The sequence below is a fragment of the Nannobrachium achirus genome (genome assembly GCF_963921795.1).
Source record: "Nannobrachium achirus genome assembly, chromosome: 16".
Classification (NCBI taxonomy): Eukaryota; Metazoa; Chordata; class Actinopteri; order Myctophiformes; family Myctophidae; genus Nannobrachium; species Nannobrachium achirus.
The window spans coordinates 45,547,996-45,566,397 of NC_137823.1; the positions used below are offsets into that span (position 1 = coordinate 45,547,996).

Sequence of the window (18,402 nt, forward strand, 5' to 3'; positions counted from 1 at the left end):
CTCTTAAGGAACGGATCCCAGGGATCCGGCTCACTTCAAAGGGCCATAAATGCCATCTCTAGATGACACCCAGTAGCTTTGAGTTGCGAAGCGGTTGAGGTTACGGCCACTACTAGACTTGTCCTCTTGTGTGTTGTCCACAGGGTCACATTGAGATGTGGGTAGACATGTTCCCGATGGACATGCCTGCCCCCGGGCCTGCCGTTGACATATCGCCACGGAAACCAAAAAGGTAGGACCCGATTTCTAGACGAGTACTATAAATGCTATCACGGCTAAGCGTGGCCCGGCCCCCACTATGAAAACTACTGGCTCATTACATGGCTTGGCCGAAATGCTTGATTACGATTTTTCAATTACAGTATTCTGCGGTCTGTTGTTTATCAATTGCACACTGCTTCTATGAATAACATACTATTCACATTCTTTTGTAGAAGCAATAACACATTTTGTTATTATACTTTGTGTCAAATTATTTATATATTTATATGAGTATTAAGTAGCCATGTAATAAGCGGGATAGCGAAAAGTGAGGTTGTCGTTGAGAAATTGAGAAATAAATGCCTTTGGGGTGATTCAACCCCTCTGCCTTGAGTCAGGGTCCTGAATCGGTTTATTTCTCAACAATTGCAACCTCACTGTTCATTATCCCTTACTTAAAATGATAATTTAACTTTGACAAACAAACAAACACATTGCATAATGCATATAGTATTAGCCAGAGCCATTGAGATAGAAAGAGTTGCATTATCACCATTCATTTAATCAGCAAATTATTTTACAGCAATGGTGGATAATTTAAACAAAGAATATTCCCATAAGATTCAATATTCAGTAATTTGCTGCCACAGCCAGCTTGACAGTTGATTTGTTTTGTGTGTTCAGAGATAGAAAAAGAAAAATGTGGATCTATACTTGCCTTCGGGGAAAAAAATTGTGTATTGTTCCAAACAATCAATCCTCCTATTGGGTGTTGATGAAGCACACGATACATGAATCATGTGAACTGTAGGTTTACTGTCAATATTCCAGGATGACCTCCCACTTGGGTAATGACGCCCCCTGGCGATCATTCAGAGAAACTACTTCAGCTCCCGTACTAACGTAGGTAGGAAGGGCCTGTCACTCAAACCGGAGTGACCCGCCTCCAGGCTATATAAGCCCCCGGAGGCGGAAGTAACATCCTCTCTTTTCACTCTCTGCGATATCACATTCAGATAAGTTGAAACTCAGCCTTTGTATTATTATTCTTCGCGCATTAGCCTAAAGCGGTGGCATTGGAGTCGCCCACTGGCGAGTGTTGAATTAACCCGTACTTAAGAATACTTATTCTTGTTCCGTCCTAAATCGACGGTTATTTCCTTTTATAACAAAGGATTATTACTGCTTGTTCAGGCCTACGCCGAAGCAAGCGTGGCATAGCATTAGCCGTTAGCTTGTTAGCTCGTCTGCTATTGTTAACGTTAGCTACACTGCTTACCGCTTGTTCAGGCCCTGCCCGAATCAAGCGTGGCCTAGCCTTAGCCGTTAGCTTGTTAGCTCGTCTGCTTCTGGTTAACTCTATCTACAGTGCTTCGCCATGGATCCTCTGGCCTTCCTGCCGAGGCAATGTCCAGGCTGTCCAGGACTCATCGACGGACAGGATCTTCACCATCTCTGTGTCGGCTGCATGGGCGTTGCACACGCCTTCTCTGCACTGAGTCCTCAGGGGAGAGCAGGACCTTTCTGTGACTGCTGCGTGGCCTACGACCACGATGTACTGATACACCGGTTCTACCTAGCCAGGGCAGGCCTCGGGGCCTGCGCTCCACCAGGTGGGTCCACTGCTCTCAACCCCACAGCCCAGTCTTTCCTTCCCCAGGCGGCCCGCACCGTTGGTCAAGGTGCGGCGCTGCCTTCCGGAGATCCGCTTGGCAATCAGCGCGCCATTCCAAGTCAAGATGGCGCCGTGCTACATGAGACACCGCCTGCCGCGCAACCGACCGCAGCTAGCTCCACTGTCACTGGAGCTGGCGGGTCTGGTGAAGTCGCCGCTAAGAAGGCGACCAAGAAGGCTAACATCCAGAAATCTCCGGTAGCCTTTTCCCCTTCGGGCGCGGTGCCCAAAAAGAAACGCTTGGATGTGACCGTCGGGGACGTCCCCCTCGACGTGAGCATCACCAAAACAGTCCAGACCTTCAGGCGAGAGTCGGACCTGAGCTCCTGTCAGAGCGAGGGTTCTGGTTCTGAATACTCTGGATACACGGCCGAGGAGGAGGAGGACTCCGTCGAGGACGAGGGTTCTCGACTCACGGTCACTGTGAAAGGTAATGCCCCTGCGGCTCCAGCACGTCAACTGGACGCCGCAGGGAGCTCCCAGGCCTCCTCAGGCACCACTGCCCCTCCACCCGCCAGTCAAGCGAGTGAAGCGGGAGCAGAGGACGTCGATTCTGCAGCAGAAATGCTGGATCATCTCACAGTCTACATGAGAGCTCTGGCCAGAGTTGGAGAGGAGTTGCCACCTCCTCTCCCCTCTGAAGAGGCCGAGGATGATGACGAAATGCCCGGGCAGGAGCCTTCGGTTCCCGCCCCGTATGTCCTCTCCAGGCTGCCGCTGGTGAAAGGTTTCACCAAGGCCCTCCATTCCTCATGGAAGACACATAAAGACCCCAGGAAGCTGCCTTTTTCTGTGTTGGATTTGGTGGGCGGTGCGGAGGCAGGCATGTCCACCTGCCCTAACCTGGACCACCTGTTGGCACAATCTTTTCTGAGTTCCGTCAGACCCCAGTACAAAGATGTAGGCACAGCTAAAAGCGGGCCGTTTGTTGGCCCCGTCGGCACCAACCCGCCGGGGTTCACTGTCCTGGAGGACAAGCTGCAGTCGGACAGGGCTCGTAACGCCTACCGGTCCGCTGCTCTGGCCGCTAAGGACCTGAATCTGATCCAGCTCTTGCTCGCTTCCACCAAGGACCTGGTCAAAGGTCTGCCCACGGGGGAGCACACAGCTGAACTGAACACTCTATTTGACATCATGCTGAAGGTCAATTGGCATGCGGTTAAGTGGATGGGCAGGTCCATGGACTACAACCTCCAGTCTGAGAGAGCCCGCTGGCTCGACTATGTCGACCTCGAGCCTAAGAGGGACGTGGGCGAGAAGCCTCTAGGTCCTCGCGAGGAGATGTACAAGTCTCTCATAAACATGGAGAACAGTCCCACCACCCTCATGGGTGGGGGCTTGGAGCTGCTGCAGGGTAGAGTTACCTTCTTCAAGGCGGCTAAGGACATCGTCGAGTCCACCACAGTGCCACAGGATGAACCGCAGCAAGCTAGGAGGACGTCCCGCTCCTCCCGCGCCAAGGAAAGGGGCCGCTCTGCTTCTTTTAAGAAGCACTCGTCTTCCTCCAGGGGAGCCTCTGCAGCCAGGGCGCCTGACAGGCCCCGCAGCAAGGCTGTGGTTCCCGAGCGCGCTCAGCCGCGCCGCCCGTCCAAGGATGGCAGGCAGCAGTCTTCATACCGCGGTGGCCGCGGTAGGGGACAGCGCAAATGACACTTTGAAGAGGGGAATTGTGCTGGGGCGGGGGTCCGAGGTGTCTCTCGGTCCCCCTCCCCCCAAACGAGGGCGTTTTTCGGTACCCCGTGTCGGGGAAATGAAAATGTTAATTTTGATGCCTCCTGTGTCGACAATAAACATGTTGAAAGAGCAAAGTCTGTCTCTGTCCAACTCTCTCGCACTAGCACAGACGACCCCATCGTGCATGCCTCCTGTAGTAATGATGAAGTCCTGTCAGGACTCGATAATCAATCACAGGTTTTATCAGAATCCAATAATGTTAATGTCAAACAATTATGTGGTTCCTCAAGCGCGCGAGTGGGATATCCCTCGCGTCGACAATATGAATCCTTTATGCATGCCTCCTGTAAGAATGATGGAGTCCCGTCAGGACTCTTTAATCAGTCAGAGGTTTTATCAGCAACCAGTAATGTTAACGTCAAACAATTATATGGTTCCTCATGCGCGCGAGTGGATTTTCCCTCGCGTGAGCGATGCTATGAATTTATCCTTGAGTCAGAAATTCTGTCGGCCTACTATGAGCCCGGGTCAAGGGACAAGCATAAAGGCCTTAGAGCAGGTATTAAACGTAAAAGTTCCTCTCCTGTCAGGGGAGAATGCTTTAGTTGTGGGCGAGTCTGTTTATCAGTCGAATCGCTTTGCTCTTCCTGTCGCTCTATCGAGCGAAAACCGAACGCTTCCGGTTTCACCGGATACGGATTCGCTAGCTCCCCGCTTCCGGTCCGGCCGCAAAAGAGCTCCGCTAGTCAAGCGGTACAATCAGAAGGTGTTCCCACCTTGCGGCCTATTGAACCCCCGCGCTCCGCATCCGGGTGTTCCGGATACGGATACGCAGGTTCCCCACTTCCGGTCCCGCCGCAAAATAGCTCCGCTAATCAAGCGGTACAACCAGAAGGTGTTTCCGCCATGCGGCCTTTTGAACCCTTGCGCTCCGCATCCGGTCGTTCCGGATACGGATACGCAGGTTCCCCACTTCCGGTCCGGCCGCCAAAAAGCTCCGCCGTCACGGAAGCACAGTGGTGGGGTTTCTCTCGCTCAAAACACGCTAGCACGCTGTGCGCGCCAGTGGAAGTTATGCAACCCGAGCCATTGGGTATTTCGAACGATAACCAGGGGTTACAGGTTACAGTTCGCAGATATACCCCCGCTTTCGAGCAGGGTTATTCATACCAGAGCACGTGGTTTAAAAGCAAGTCTTTTGAGAGAAGAGATCAGCTCATTGCTAAGCAAGGGTGCTATAGTGGAGCTGGACAGGACCCAATCCCGCATGGGATTTTGGAGCCGTTATTTCCTGGTGCCCAAAAAGGGGGGGGGGCTACGTCCCATCCTGGACCTAAAGGCACTAAACGTGTACCTGAAGAAGTACGTTTTCAGGATGCTAACAGTACCCACCATGTTACGGTCGGTCAGGCAAGGGGATTTCCACTGTTCAGTGGATCTGAAGGATGCTTATCAGCACGTCCAGATTTATCCCCCACACAGGAAATTCCTTCGGTTCGCCTTCGAGGGTCGCCTGTACGAGTATACAGTACTCCCTTTCGGTCTGTCACTGAGCCCGAGGGTTTTCGTGAAAGTGACCGAAGCAGCCATCGCCCCGCTGAGACAGCAGGGCGTCAGGTTGGCGACGTACATCGACGATTGGATGATTTCAGCGAGCTCCGCCCACGAAGTGGCGCGTCACACACAAGTGGTTTTGGCTCACCTGAAGGCCTTAGGTTTCATAGTCAACCACGGCAAGAGCATGCTGACTCCAGCAAGTCGTCTTACATTCATTGGGGTCCTTCTGGACTCATCCGACATGTCGGCCCGTCTCTCAGAGGAGAGGGTGGACAGGTTTCGGGAATGTCTCGACTCCTTTCAAGTGGGCCAGGAGGTCACTTACAGGAGTTGCATGGTACTGACGGGAATGATGGCTTCCGCAGTACATCTGTTGCGTTTGGGCAGGTTTCATATGAGACCTTTTCAAAGATGGATGTTATCCCTCGGGATCCCGCCCTCCTTGAAGTACAAGAAGGTTACGGTTTCCCCTTCCTGCGCGATCGCCCTGTCTCCGTGGCTGGTGGAGGGGTTCCTCACCAGCGGAGTCTCGATTGGCGAGGTGGTTTCCCACAAGTCGATCACGACAGACGCCAGTCTCAGTGGATGGGGAGCCACTTTCGAGGGGCGCACAGCGCAGGGGCTTTGGCCTCTGGAGATGAGGGGTCGTCACATCAACTATTTGGAGTTGATGGCTATACTCCTGGCGCTCAAGCATTTCGAGCCTTGGATTTGGCATTGTCACGTCCTGGTCAGGACAGACAATACGACGGCCATGTTTTATGTCAACAAACAGGGGGGCCTGTCGTCGTTGCCACTGGACCGTCTGGCTCGAGAATTGACGGTTTGGTGCTTGTCGCGCCTCAAGTCGATCAGGGCCTCACACGTCCCAGGTCTCCTCAACAGCGGAGCAGATCTCCTGTCCAGGGGAGGTCCTCGCTACGAGGATTGGTCTCTCCACCCCAGGGTGGTGAGCCAGATTTTTCGCAAGTTTGGTCAGCCAGTGGCGGACCTGTTTGCGTCAGCGGAGAATACGAAGTGTCCGTTGTTCTTCGCGGTGAAGGGCAGTCCTCCCTTGGGGTTGGACGCCTTAGCGCACACGTGGCCGAGAGGTCTACTGTACGCGTTTCCCCCCTTCGACTTAATCCGACCCACTCTGGAGAGAGTCAGGAGGTTCGGTCTGGAGATGCTCCTGGTGGCTCCCTACAAGGGCACGTGGAGATCGGCGATCGCCCCTCTCCTTTGCGAACCGGGTTGGCAGCTGCCTCAGTGCAGGGACCTGTTGAGTCAGGCCAGGGGGGAGATCTTCCACCAAGACCTGCAGGTCCTAGACCTGTGGGTTTGGCACGTGAAAGGTTAAACCTGCTGGCAGCCGGTTTTTCTTCTGAGGTGGTTGATACCATTCAGAGTGCTAAGGCGCCCTCTACGAGGGCGTCTTATGATGGAAGGTGGAATGCCTTTGAGGACTGGTGTGAGTCGCGTGTTCCACCTGTGGTGGCTCATGTGGCGTCAGCCCAGGAAATTCTGGAATTTATGCAGAACCGCTTGAGAAGTGGTCTAGCATTTTCTACCCTTAGGGGGTATTTGGCGGCTATTAATGCCTGTCACCTGGGGGTGGCGGGCAAGGCACCTTCTAAAGTCCCGGAGGTCATCAAGTTCATGCAAGGAGTTGAACGTTTGAGGCCGGTGACTAGGTCTTTGTTCCCAGTTTGGGATCTGCAGGTGGTTCTAGGGGGCCTATGTCGGGCTCCCTTTGAGCCGCTTGTAGGGATGCCTTTGAAACTTTTGAGTTTCAAGACGGCTCTTTTGCTGGCTTTGGCCACGGCTAAAAGAGTTGGTGACCTGCAAGCTCTCTCGGTGTCTGCGGAGTGCATGCAGTTTATGAACAATGATCTCAAGGTGTTGCTCAAGCCTCATCTTAAGTTTGTTCCTAAGAACATGATGGTTCCTAAGGAGCCTGTTGTTCTTCTGGCTTTTCATCCTCCTCCGTTTGTCTCGGTGGAGGATGAACGGCTGAATTGCCTTTGTCCTGTCAGGGCATTGAAGGCCTACTGTGACAGGACTGCTGGTTCTAGAGCTTCTTCTCAGCTCTTTGTAGAAATGGGCAATGTTCTTGTCAGAAAGCCGGTGTCTAGACCCACTCTTTCGAGGTGGATTGTGGATGCTATTAGGCTGGCTTACTCTAGTGCGGGTGTGGAAGTGCCGGCGGCACTTAAAGCCCATAGCACTAGAGGTGTGGCTACTTCGTGGGCACTGGCAAAGGGAGTCTCCGTTCAGGAGATTTGTGTTTCGGCGAATTGGTCTTCGCCTTCTACCTTTGCAGCCTACTATCACCTGGATATCGAATCCTCTTCGCTAGCGCATTCGGTTCTGGGTGCAGTTGCCTCCTCTACGTCATAGAGGAGTCGGATCTTCCCCTCCCACAGGTGGGCATGTAGCCACCTGGGGTACTTTGGGGGGACCCTGTGTTTTCCTTATATAGTGTGTCTTACTTATAAGGCGGACTTGTCCTTTTCATTTAGTTGAATGAGGCGGACTTCGGTCTGTCAGGGTCTCTCTTTATTTTCTCATGCCTTCACACCCAGGTCCGGTGGGCCTGGGACCTTCTGGGTGATGGGTCACGCCCGTTGGGGCTGTGCTCACCCGTATGAGGGGTGTGTGGGGGTATGAGAGTAGGTTGTGGCTTAGAGGGGAGTTTAAGAATCCCAAGTGGGAGGTCATCCTGGAATATTGACAGTAAACGGTAGGTTCCGTACGGAACCATTGTTTACTTAGATATGGAAGGATGACCTCCCACGTAATGCCCCTCTGTTTCACTGAATGTGGCAGAGAGTGGTATTAAGAGGATGTTACTTCCGCCTCCGGGGGCTTATATAGCCTGGAGGCGGGTCACTCCGGTTTGAGTGACAGGCCCTTCCTACCTACGTTAGTACGGGAGCTGAAGTAGTTTCTCTGAATGATCGCCAGGGGGCGTCATTACCCAAGTGGGAGGTCATCCTTCCATATCTAAGTAAACAATGGTTCCGTACGGAACCTACCGTTTCCTGACCCCCCCACCTTTTCTCTCTCAATGGCTCTGGTTTTACCAACTGTATCTCAGGTTTCATGTCCCTACAAGTTGATTTTCATGCTACGCTCAGATTAATGACCATAAAAAACTACAGTATGCTTTGGAAAATGGTCTGCAGTAATGTCAAGTATTCCATGAGTCATAGTCAATAAACTAAACATGCCAGACCACCGGTATGGACCTTTAATATATATGGTTCTTAACATGTAGAGAAATAGCACCTCAAATTTAACACTTTTTTTCCATCATATTGTCACTGTCGGGCAGAAACCTCGTATCTCCAAGTTTCAAATTTGTAATTTTTTTTCGCGAAGTAAAGCCCTGCTTAATCATACAAGGCCGTTGCACAAAAGTAGTGAAAACAGCAGATCTACAAGCACACACCGCCTCGGTGCGATTGGCTGTTTTCACTAGTTTAAATCATTTTTAAAATGATAAATACAAAACAAACGGTTTTGGACCTACAAGGTTTCCACCGGACAACGACGATATGCAATTCAAGTGCTGAATGTTTTTCAACTTAACTCAACAGTTTTGTTCCTCAGGCCAAAACGACGGCGAGTCTATTTCTTTCGCTGCTGCAGCCCTCAATTTGCTACGAATCAGGTGTCCAACTATGTGTGTGTGTTCCTTCCTCCCCCGCCACCCCCCCTCGCCAGATATGAGCTCAGGGTGATTATTTGGAATACAGACGAAGTAATACTGGAGGACGATGATTACTTCACTGGGGAAAAGTCCAGTGACATATTTGTCAGGGGGTAGGTACATACGGGGTGTGGCCGGCCAAAGCCTCATCCCGTGGGTGTGAAAAGTATGCGTGCTGCGTGTTTTACTTTGGCGTTAATCATTATTTTCTGTTTTGTTTTTGTTTCTGTTTATTCTTTTATTTTATTTTTATTTTTCAATGTGTGTGTGTGTGCGTGTTTGTGCGTTGTTGTCCCTTTTTTATTTGTTTCTTGTTCGTGTCTCCCTGTCTTGTTGTGTGTCCTTTCGTCCTCTCTCTCCTCTCTCCGGTCGATGCTCTGCTGTTGTCTAGCTTTGAGCTTCGTGTTATTATTTGGAACACTGATGACGTAATTCTAGAGGACGATGGTTTCATGACAGGAGAGAAGATGTCTGACATCTATGTCAGGGGGTAAAAACACACGATTCCATCGCATGGCTCGTACTACTCCCCCATCCCTCTTCCCTCTCCCCCTTCCCCCGCCTCAGCTATCCAACCAGCACGCAAGCTCCTTTCTTTCCCGCCCAGTTGTACTAACGCTGTAAACTAATACCTTCACACCAACTGAGCATGGTGGCAAACAGGACCTATACCATTCAAACAACTTAGAAAATTATTATTATTTTATTCTATTTTAAAGCTTTAAATTACATCATTTTGATGAAGCCCTTGCATGGGCAAAACATTGTTCGTGTTTTTTATTTAAATAAAGCATGGGAGAACAGTATATTGTGTGCAACATTCCCTTCTTTTTTTCAAATAACGTCATTTTGACCTTGGCTTTTGACCTTTTTTGCCCAAATCTAAGAATCTCCTTCGGGGCAGCCTACTGGTCACTCCCACCAAGTTTTGTGAAAATCAGGACATTTGTTTTTGATTTATTTAGCTAACACAGACACACAGACAGGACTGATTATAATACCAGACCACACCATCGCTGGCGACAGGGACTCTTTTTTTTTTACTGTAGAATGTTTTTGGTATGGTCTTTTTGTGTAGCATTTTATACCGCACATTTTATTTGAAGTTTGTGGTCTGGTCCTGTGTTGCCGTGACTTCTGCTACTGGACATTGCTTTAAAGCCACAGCTGTTTGGAATAAAGAACAAACTCTTGCATGGAAGCATTATCAGCAAGGAATGTGTGCATGTCAGTTCTACAGCCCAGTTGTATAGCCTTGTGATAGTGTGGATATAAGATACATGTAGAAAAATGCCTCTCTATGCCATACCTACTTTTACCCTATGCTACTGCTGCTGCCCACTTGTTCTCACCTCAGGGCTTTTGCTGTAACAACCAAAGTACCATCTCCAACAACCCCGTAACCACTTAAACCCACTATGCTTAGTAAATAGGGGTGTAATGATATAGTAACTGCATCGAAAAATCGATTTTTATTTCAACAATCGAAGTATTGTTAGGTAAACAGAAACATATCGTATCGTTTGACTTTGTATCGTATCGTTTTGCAATGCAAATAATCGGTTTCGAATGCAAATAACGATTGTATGGATACTAAGGAGTTTTGCATTGTTTTTAGCGATTTTAGAAGAAAAAAGAAAAAGAGGTGTTTCATTACTTTTCCATTCCATATCGGTATACATTATCGATAAAAAACCTGCAATCTCCACACATTTCACACAGATTACATTTCTTTGCTTAATAGTTACTGTATCGATTTTAAATCATTGAATCGCATCATATCGTATCACCATGAATGAACCAATACCGTCCATGTAGCTTATCATCAACTATGTATCGTGATGCGTTTCGTATCACTGTTAGAATGTATCGTTACACTCCTATTAGTAAACTAATACTTAGTTGACTCACGGTCATCTCTGCACTTTTGTTCCCCCTACACCAAATCTCTTCCGCGAAAACAGACAATCTACCGTACAAGCTCACAATGGGCCATGTGACCCGCTGTGGCGCGTTGTGAGCTTGTAGATCAACTCCTGTTGGCAAACATTGTCCCCCAGAATAGGGATGGTAGGGTTCAAGTGGTTAACATCCACATAGAAATTGATATCTATACTACACACACTAGTACTACACAGTTACATAGAGCAGGGGTCTTCAACGTTTTCAGGCCAAGGGCCCCTTAGCTGAGAGAGAGATGAAGCAGGAACCCCTTCTACATATTGTATAAATGTGTGATGCAGATTTTCATCGATTCATAGACTTGTTTGACAGCACTGTCTTTGTGTCTTTAGTTAACTTGACCTTTCACTCTGTACTTGGTCTGCTCTTTTTGACCTCTACACCAAACCTATTTGCCGAAAATAGCTGATCTACAAGCTCTCAACGCCTCGCGCTGCGAGGCGTTGAGAGTTTGTATATCTGCTATTTTTGGTTAACATTCTCCTCAGAATAGGGATGCGAAGGTTCAAGTTGTTAATTTAAAAGAACAATCTTATCACAAAGATTTGGTGGCCCCCCTATAGTAACTCTGAGGACCCCCTAGGGGTCCCGGACCCCCTGTTGAAGACCCCTGACATAGAGAAACCTTCCCAACCTTTTGAAAAAGGTAAGAAATACATGGCGTTTCGGGATGGTTCCGTTGTTGGGATACAGCAGTGAAGCTGTCAGCTGCTAGGTTATGTGAGCACATGGTGTGATGCCTTTAGCGTTTTCAAAATAAAAGTTTCCCTTATTTGCTTTCTCACATAAAGCCTGATTTATACTTCGTCATACTGATTATATATAATATATATATATTTCATCGTGTGACAGAGTTCCCATTGTGAGCCTGTAGATCAGCTATTTTTGGCAAGCAACACAGACGGAGTATAAATTAAGCATCGAATCCTATTCCTGACACCCCTAATTAAAACCAATGCATCTCAGTTAGCAAATCAACAACATGCTAAATAAATACTGACATATTACAATACAATATTCTGTTATGCTCTCACTTTCATTTGCTCTTACCCACTATAACTGAGAATGCAACCCACATCCCAATCCTCCTGACTGAAGGACAAGACAGTCTCACTCATCTGTTAATGAAAGAGCCTAGTCCTAGTCTTTATTTCTTTTGCTTGCCAGTACCAGCTTTTCTGCATTCTCCTTGTGAGGAATTTTATTTTTGTATTATATTTTTTTGAGTGAACAGTGGTATGAATTTTATGGAAGGCATTTTGAAAGCAATGAATTTCATGATGAATTTCATGATGAACATCATTGGAAAGTTTGTCTGTGCATGGCAAATCATTTGAGCCTCCAGCAACAAGTCAGTTTGACCTTTAGGTGATAACCATACATTTGGATCACTCAAGTACACAAATGCACACAGACACAGGCACATTAAGATTTGATGGGGGAGCCCCATTTGATGGGGAGCTGGAATTATATGGCGTTGTTGCTATTTGGAATGCATGCCCACTCGAAATGGGCCGGTTCTGGAGAAGCGCTAATCCTATGTACTTCACACTTGACACTGCACTTCCTCGAAACCTCAGCAATGGACCCATCAATTGTCGATAGGATGAGCAAATTGCAAGATATGGGTGCCCATACAGAGCGGGCCAGTTCAGGAGAATTGCTCATCCGATCAACTTCACACTCAAAGCTGCACTCTCTTGGGCGCTCAGCAGTACACTTGCCAAGTGTGAAGTTGGTTGGTAGCACGGTTCTCAAGATATGTTAAGGACAGACAGACATACGTACATACAGACATGCATACATACATACAGAGATTCTTGGAATGTGTTGATAGACAAGCACCTCGTCTCTCTTGTTTCACAGACAGGTACAGTGCATCTACCATGTAGTGTACTCACATTCAAATTAACCCTTAAGTGCTGTTCGGGTCATTTTGACCCGTTTTACATTTTCATTTGGAAAAAAAAGGTAGAAGTTAAAAATGTTTCCACCTGAAACTCACTGGCCTTAAAGATTCTTCTGAGATGAACATGTAAAAAAAATATTTTTGCACTACACCCATGCTACACCCCCCTCATATTTTTTGAACCTTAAGTGCTGTTCGGGTCATTTTGACCCGGAAGCACAGAAATACACAGTATTATGCCAAAACACAGACACACAGTCACCCCCACTTCTAACACCCCCCTCCCGAAGCCCCATTCCGAACCCTCCCCGCCTTCCTATAAGCATGAGCAATATTGCCCAGTATTATATGAAGTCGTTTTTTTTACATGGATTTCAGCTAAATCAGTAAAAACGCCTAGCTCTTTCAGTGTTTAATGTGATATAGCAAAGCAGAAATGCAAACATTTACCAAATATATCATATGAATTGTTTGGTATTGAGTCAAAGTCAATGTATCATGATGATTTGTTAAGTTAAAATTTATATTAGTGTTGTTTTTTTAAACCAAATATCCACCGGGTCAAAATGACCCGAACAGAACGAAGGTGTAGTGAATCTGAACAGAACTTAAGGGTTAACCAAACACTATTACTGCTTTCCACACACTAGACCTTAGAAGTGACATGAGTGACATCCTAATGCATAGTCTACAGTCACTGTACCATGAACCCTGAGACTTCACACTGACCCCTGACCCTGTGACCTCTCCGTACGTACCCCAGGTGGCTGAAGGGTCAGCAGGAGGATAAGCAGGACACTGACGTCCACTACCACTCGCTGACTGGCGAGGGCAACTTCAACTGGCGCTTTGTCTTCCCCTTCGACTACCTCATGGCCGAGGAGAAGATCGTCATCTCCAAGAAGGAGTCCATGTTCTCCTGGGACGAGACGGAGTACAAGATCCCGGCCCGCCTCACGCTGCAGGTCTGGGACGCTGACCACTTCTCCGCCGATGACTTCCTGGGTGAGCACAGATGCAGCAAACGCTTTATTAGCTGTTAACTGTAGCGGTGCTCCTTCAAGACAGATCCGTTAGGTCCCACAATCTTCGAACGCTTCAGCCTAACAATCTACTTTTGAAGCTATGAAAATGAGTAGAAAATAAAGCAGATGTCAGGTCATTTCCTCACCTCCATTTCACCTTTGCAGAATGATTTACCTCTTGTCTCACTTTGTTGGCTGTTCCTGGCATGATTATTATTATTATTATTTTTTATTTTTTTGCTGAAGCAATTTATTTTCTAGTACTTATTTTAGTCTACTGTTGGGCCTTTTGTTGCAACTCTGATCATTCAGCAATCCCCTAACTTCTACATTCTTGGAAATCAAATACTCTTATGAAGTACGCCATTGACCATCACCTTTAAAACCTGTGCAGACTTATGGAAATAGTAGAACTGAATATATAGTTTTCGGATGGCCTTGTTTCTATCATACAGCAGTGAAGCCTACTAACGAACTGTACGTCATGTGAGACTTTGGCCCATCTCGTTTTAGAAAATGTACACAGCAATGATGTGACATTACTTTGAAATGCATGTGATTTATAATTCTGTAATCCTTTCTTGTCCCCCTCGTTGCTCCCAGGTGCTATTGAGCTGGACCTGAACCGGTTCCCTCGTGGTGCGAAGACGGCCAAGCAGTGTTCCATTAACATGATCCGGAATGAGCACGACCTGCCCACCATATCTATCTTCAAACAAAAGAGGGTCAAAGGCTGGTGGCCGTTTGTGGCTCGCGATGAGAACGATGAGATGGAGCTCACAGTAAGATGTGTACTCGTACAAATGGGAAATGCTAAGCTTAGAAAATATTCAGTTAGACAACACACATTGAAAGGAACTATTGTAAAGAATAAAATAAGCTAGCAGCAGCAGTTAGTGTTAATGTGAACTTGCTGTTTTAAACAATCATCCTATCAAGGTTTAAATATATTTTGTACATATTGTATGTTGTACGACAATAATGAAGACGCATTGCGCCATCTTTAAGTACTTTATTGTGTGAGATACTCGTATCATGTGACAGCTTCTGCATATGAACGTTTATTATGCAATGCTTTTGTGGTCTGTAAAAAGGTTGTTAAAGGTGATACACCATGCATTTAAAAAGTATTTATGTCATAATGTTTGTCCCAAAAACGTTTTTCAAAAGGTTTGAGGCTAAATTACCACTCCTGAATAGAGAGCCTCTCTCATTTTTGAATGGCTCTCAGAGCATTTCAGCTGCAGTACCACCAAAAAAAATCATTTTTTTGAAAAAAAAAAACCTTTTTGAAAAAAAGTTTTTTTTTCTTTTTTTTTATGATGACGTCACAATCGGCAGATGACGTCACAATCGGCAGCAAATCTGGATAGCCTGTTTTGAGAACCCGTGGGATACTTTTAACCTTCGCCTTCTCAAAACCAGAGAAAGACACAACGGTCAGAAATGGGACTTTGTGAGGATAGAAGGTGCTAGTGGGACCCCAAAAAAAGGTTTTAAAATAGGAAAAGTGAAATTTCATGGTGTATCACCTTTAATATTTCTTATGCTTTTACACAACTGAGTAAAACAGGCTATACCATTGAGAGTTTAAAAACATTCTTAAGAAGTTTCATTAAATCCATGATGCACCCTTGCAGGGTAAAGTGGAAGCAGAGCTACATCTAATGTCGGCAGAGGAGGCCGAGAAAAGTCCTGTTGGACTGGCACGCAATGAGCCTGACCCACTGGAAAAACCAAAGTAAGATATATTATTCACAGGACTACATGGAAAGCGTACATGCACGCTCTTTCCTCACATACATTCATCAAACACGAACACTCATAGACATGCATGCTCATTATGCACGGGGGCACACACACACACACACACACACACACACACACACACACACACACACACACACACACACACACACACACACACACACACACACTCACATGCGCATATAAGCTTATTCTGACTGGAAAACGTGATCAGTACTCACACCTTGAAACAGAAAGAATGGCACAGACAACTGTCGTCTTTGGTGGGGTGGTTTCATTCTGACAATGCAAAAAGCAGTGATGACTGTCAAACACACCTCTTTCAACTTCAGCCAGTTTCCAAATCAACCGGGTTCTTGTTTGACTCCAGCGCTGCTTTATTCGTGTTGTCAAAATGACCCACCTTACACGTTCACACGCACTCGTTTCTCCTACCATTTCTTCACTTGTCTCCCTCTGTTTCCTCCTTCCCTTGCTTCCCTTCCTCTTTTCCCCTCTATATGTGGGACTTCCCCCTTTCCCCCTGTTTTGGCCTTCATCTCCATGTACCCCGTCTTCTTTCCTTTCCCTGCCCCTCTCTTCCCTCCTGCGGCGAAGGCGTCCAGACACCAGTCTCATGTGGTTTCTGAGACCGCTGAAGTCCATTCGTTACTTCATCTGGCACAACTACCGCTGGCTGATCCTCAAGGTCCTGGGTCTGATCCTACTGCTGCTCATGCTGGGCCTCTTCCTCTACTCCATCCCCGGCTACCTGGTCAAGAAGTTGCTGGGGGTCTGAGCCATTGGTAGCCACAACCCCTCCCAGCCTACGTTTTGTATTTATTTAGCATACAGGAAAAGTGGGCACCTAAACATTGTGGGCACATCAATGTTTAACTCATTCTGTGCCAAATGCCAAAATGGCTCCAAGGTAGCTGTGCCAGGATTTTGTATGTTTTTCTTTACTATGCAATGAAAAAAAAGTTTTTTTTTTTTTATATATTTTTTCCCCACAGAAACAGACACAGTTGTTGTGATTCAGTGGCAAAAAGAATTTTGTCAATCAGACAAATGGTTCCAGAGATTTGTTTGAATGAAAAAAAGTGTCCATCCACTAGAATGGACACACATGAACACACATTTTCTCAATCAGCTAAACGAGGGAGCGAACACACAAACAGAGAAAAGCATCTCTCTGATCTCAGGTCATTTTGACATCTTTAAAAAAAAAAGAAAAAAACGTCATTGGCACAGAATTGGCAATTTTTTTCCAAGATGTAAAGAATTATAATTTACCCTTTCACTTCTTGTTTATGCCTATAATGACTGACAAGCCACAGGTTTTGTAGCAATTTTAGAAATATTAGACCTTAAATGTCAAATGTGAAATCATTATACTTACTTCAGACCATTTTCCAATTTATTTTTTTACATTCAGGAAAAGAAATGCCAATTTAACAGTGAGGTGCCCACAATGTTTAGGTGCCCACCCTTCCTGTTACCTTTATCTCTCTTCCTCTTTCTCTCTATGTCTGCCTGACTCTCTCTGTCTCTCTTTATGCCCAGTTTTTTTTTCTTCTTTTTCTTTTTGTGGATAGGGATTCTACCCTATCCATAGTTACTTTTCCCTCACACACAGTATTGGACCCTTCTCTGTCTGTGCACTTCCTGGTCTCCTTATCTATCTTTCACTTCTGTCTCTGTCTTAGAAGTGGAAATCTCTCGTGTTGTGCATGTCACTGTATTTGAATTCTTTCTCTTAACTGTCTGTGCCAGACACTGTCTGTTGCCTGATCATCCAACTCTTCACCACAATTGCCATATTGTGTTTTGAGTGATTGGCCTAATATGCAATTGCAAAATGATATAAGTTATATGTGCTTTTATTCTTTGTGCTGTAGTCTGAATTCTGAGTCATATTTTGAAATACATTTTAGTATAAGGTGCTCATTGTCAACCATATGCCTTTGCTTATTAACCACTAACACTGGCTTTCCCCATTTCTTCTGCATCTCCCATATTTCCTTTCATTTATTCCACTCTCCCCAACTCCTCCAACAACCCCCCTCCCTCCCTCTAGCCGTCCAGACACAACCTTCCTGTGGTTCCTCAGCCCGCTTAAGGCCATCCGCTATCTGGTGTGTAACCGTTACAAGTGGCTCATCATCAAGATCGTGCTGGCCCTGCTGCTGCTGATGATGCTGGGCCTCTTCCTCTACAGTATGCCTGGCTACCTGGTCAAGAAGCTCCTGGGGGCCTGAGAGGGACCCTGGGTGGCTGGGGGAGTGGCGGGCGGGGAAGAAGAGGGGGAGACACTTCCAGTGTTGGACGGATGGACAGATGGAGTGGAAGTGTGGAGATGGAGTGAAGGGTGGATGTTGGTATACGTGTCTAGACGCAACGGAGACCCCGTCTCTCCTTCGGTCTTTCCCAAAGACAGGGAGGCCGAAGGAGGGATGACAAAGAAGATGGAGTGGCTGGAGGAATGGAGGCCCAGTTGTTGTTGTTTTTTTTCCTCTCTTATCCCATTCTGATCTCCACGGACAACAACACAGCTCACCACCATCCACCCTACATCTGAGGAGAGAGGTTGAAACCGCTCCGTGGAATAGCTTCCCTTCATCAATACAAACTGGTCTCCTTTTTTGCCCCACTGCAAGCTTCACCAATACAATGTGCAATACAATGTGCAATACGTGGACTGCCAATCGGGCATGTCATCCCTGAGGATTATCCAATCAAAAGCCACAAAGTAACGCCCGATCTGACCCTAAACGACTTCTCCCAAGAATATTACTTCACAAAGAAGTTTCTTTAGTGCATCTCTTTAGACTGTTATTAATGTATCTGTCTTTTTGGGAGGACAGAGATAATGGGCCAGTTACGACATGGACGTACATCTCAAATGCTACTGTGCGTCTTTCATTCCCACTACAATGTCTAATGAATTAGTTTGATA

General features: G+C 46.8%; 1 protein-coding gene across 1 annotated transcript in view; it reads left to right on the top strand.

Moving 5' to 3' along the window:
• The window catches only part of otofa (otoferlin a), a gene marked incomplete at both ends in the record, with an annotated part of 141,530 nt that extends 123,826 nt beyond the window's left edge, over positions 1–17,704 (top strand). The window contains 7 exons of the mRNA XM_080744973.1: positions 144–232; positions 8,816–8,914; positions 9,193–9,291; positions 13,436–13,677; positions 14,301–14,479; positions 15,338–15,438; positions 17,524–17,704. Of these exons, the coding sequence (XP_080601099.1) occupies positions 144–232; positions 8,816–8,914; positions 9,193–9,291; positions 13,436–13,677; positions 14,301–14,479; positions 15,338–15,438; positions 17,524–17,704 (990 nt within the window). The remainder of the gene's footprint in view (positions 1–143; positions 233–8,815; positions 8,915–9,192; positions 9,292–13,435; positions 13,678–14,300; positions 14,480–15,337; positions 15,439–17,523) is intronic.
• Positions 17,705–18,402: the final 698 nt, after the last annotated feature.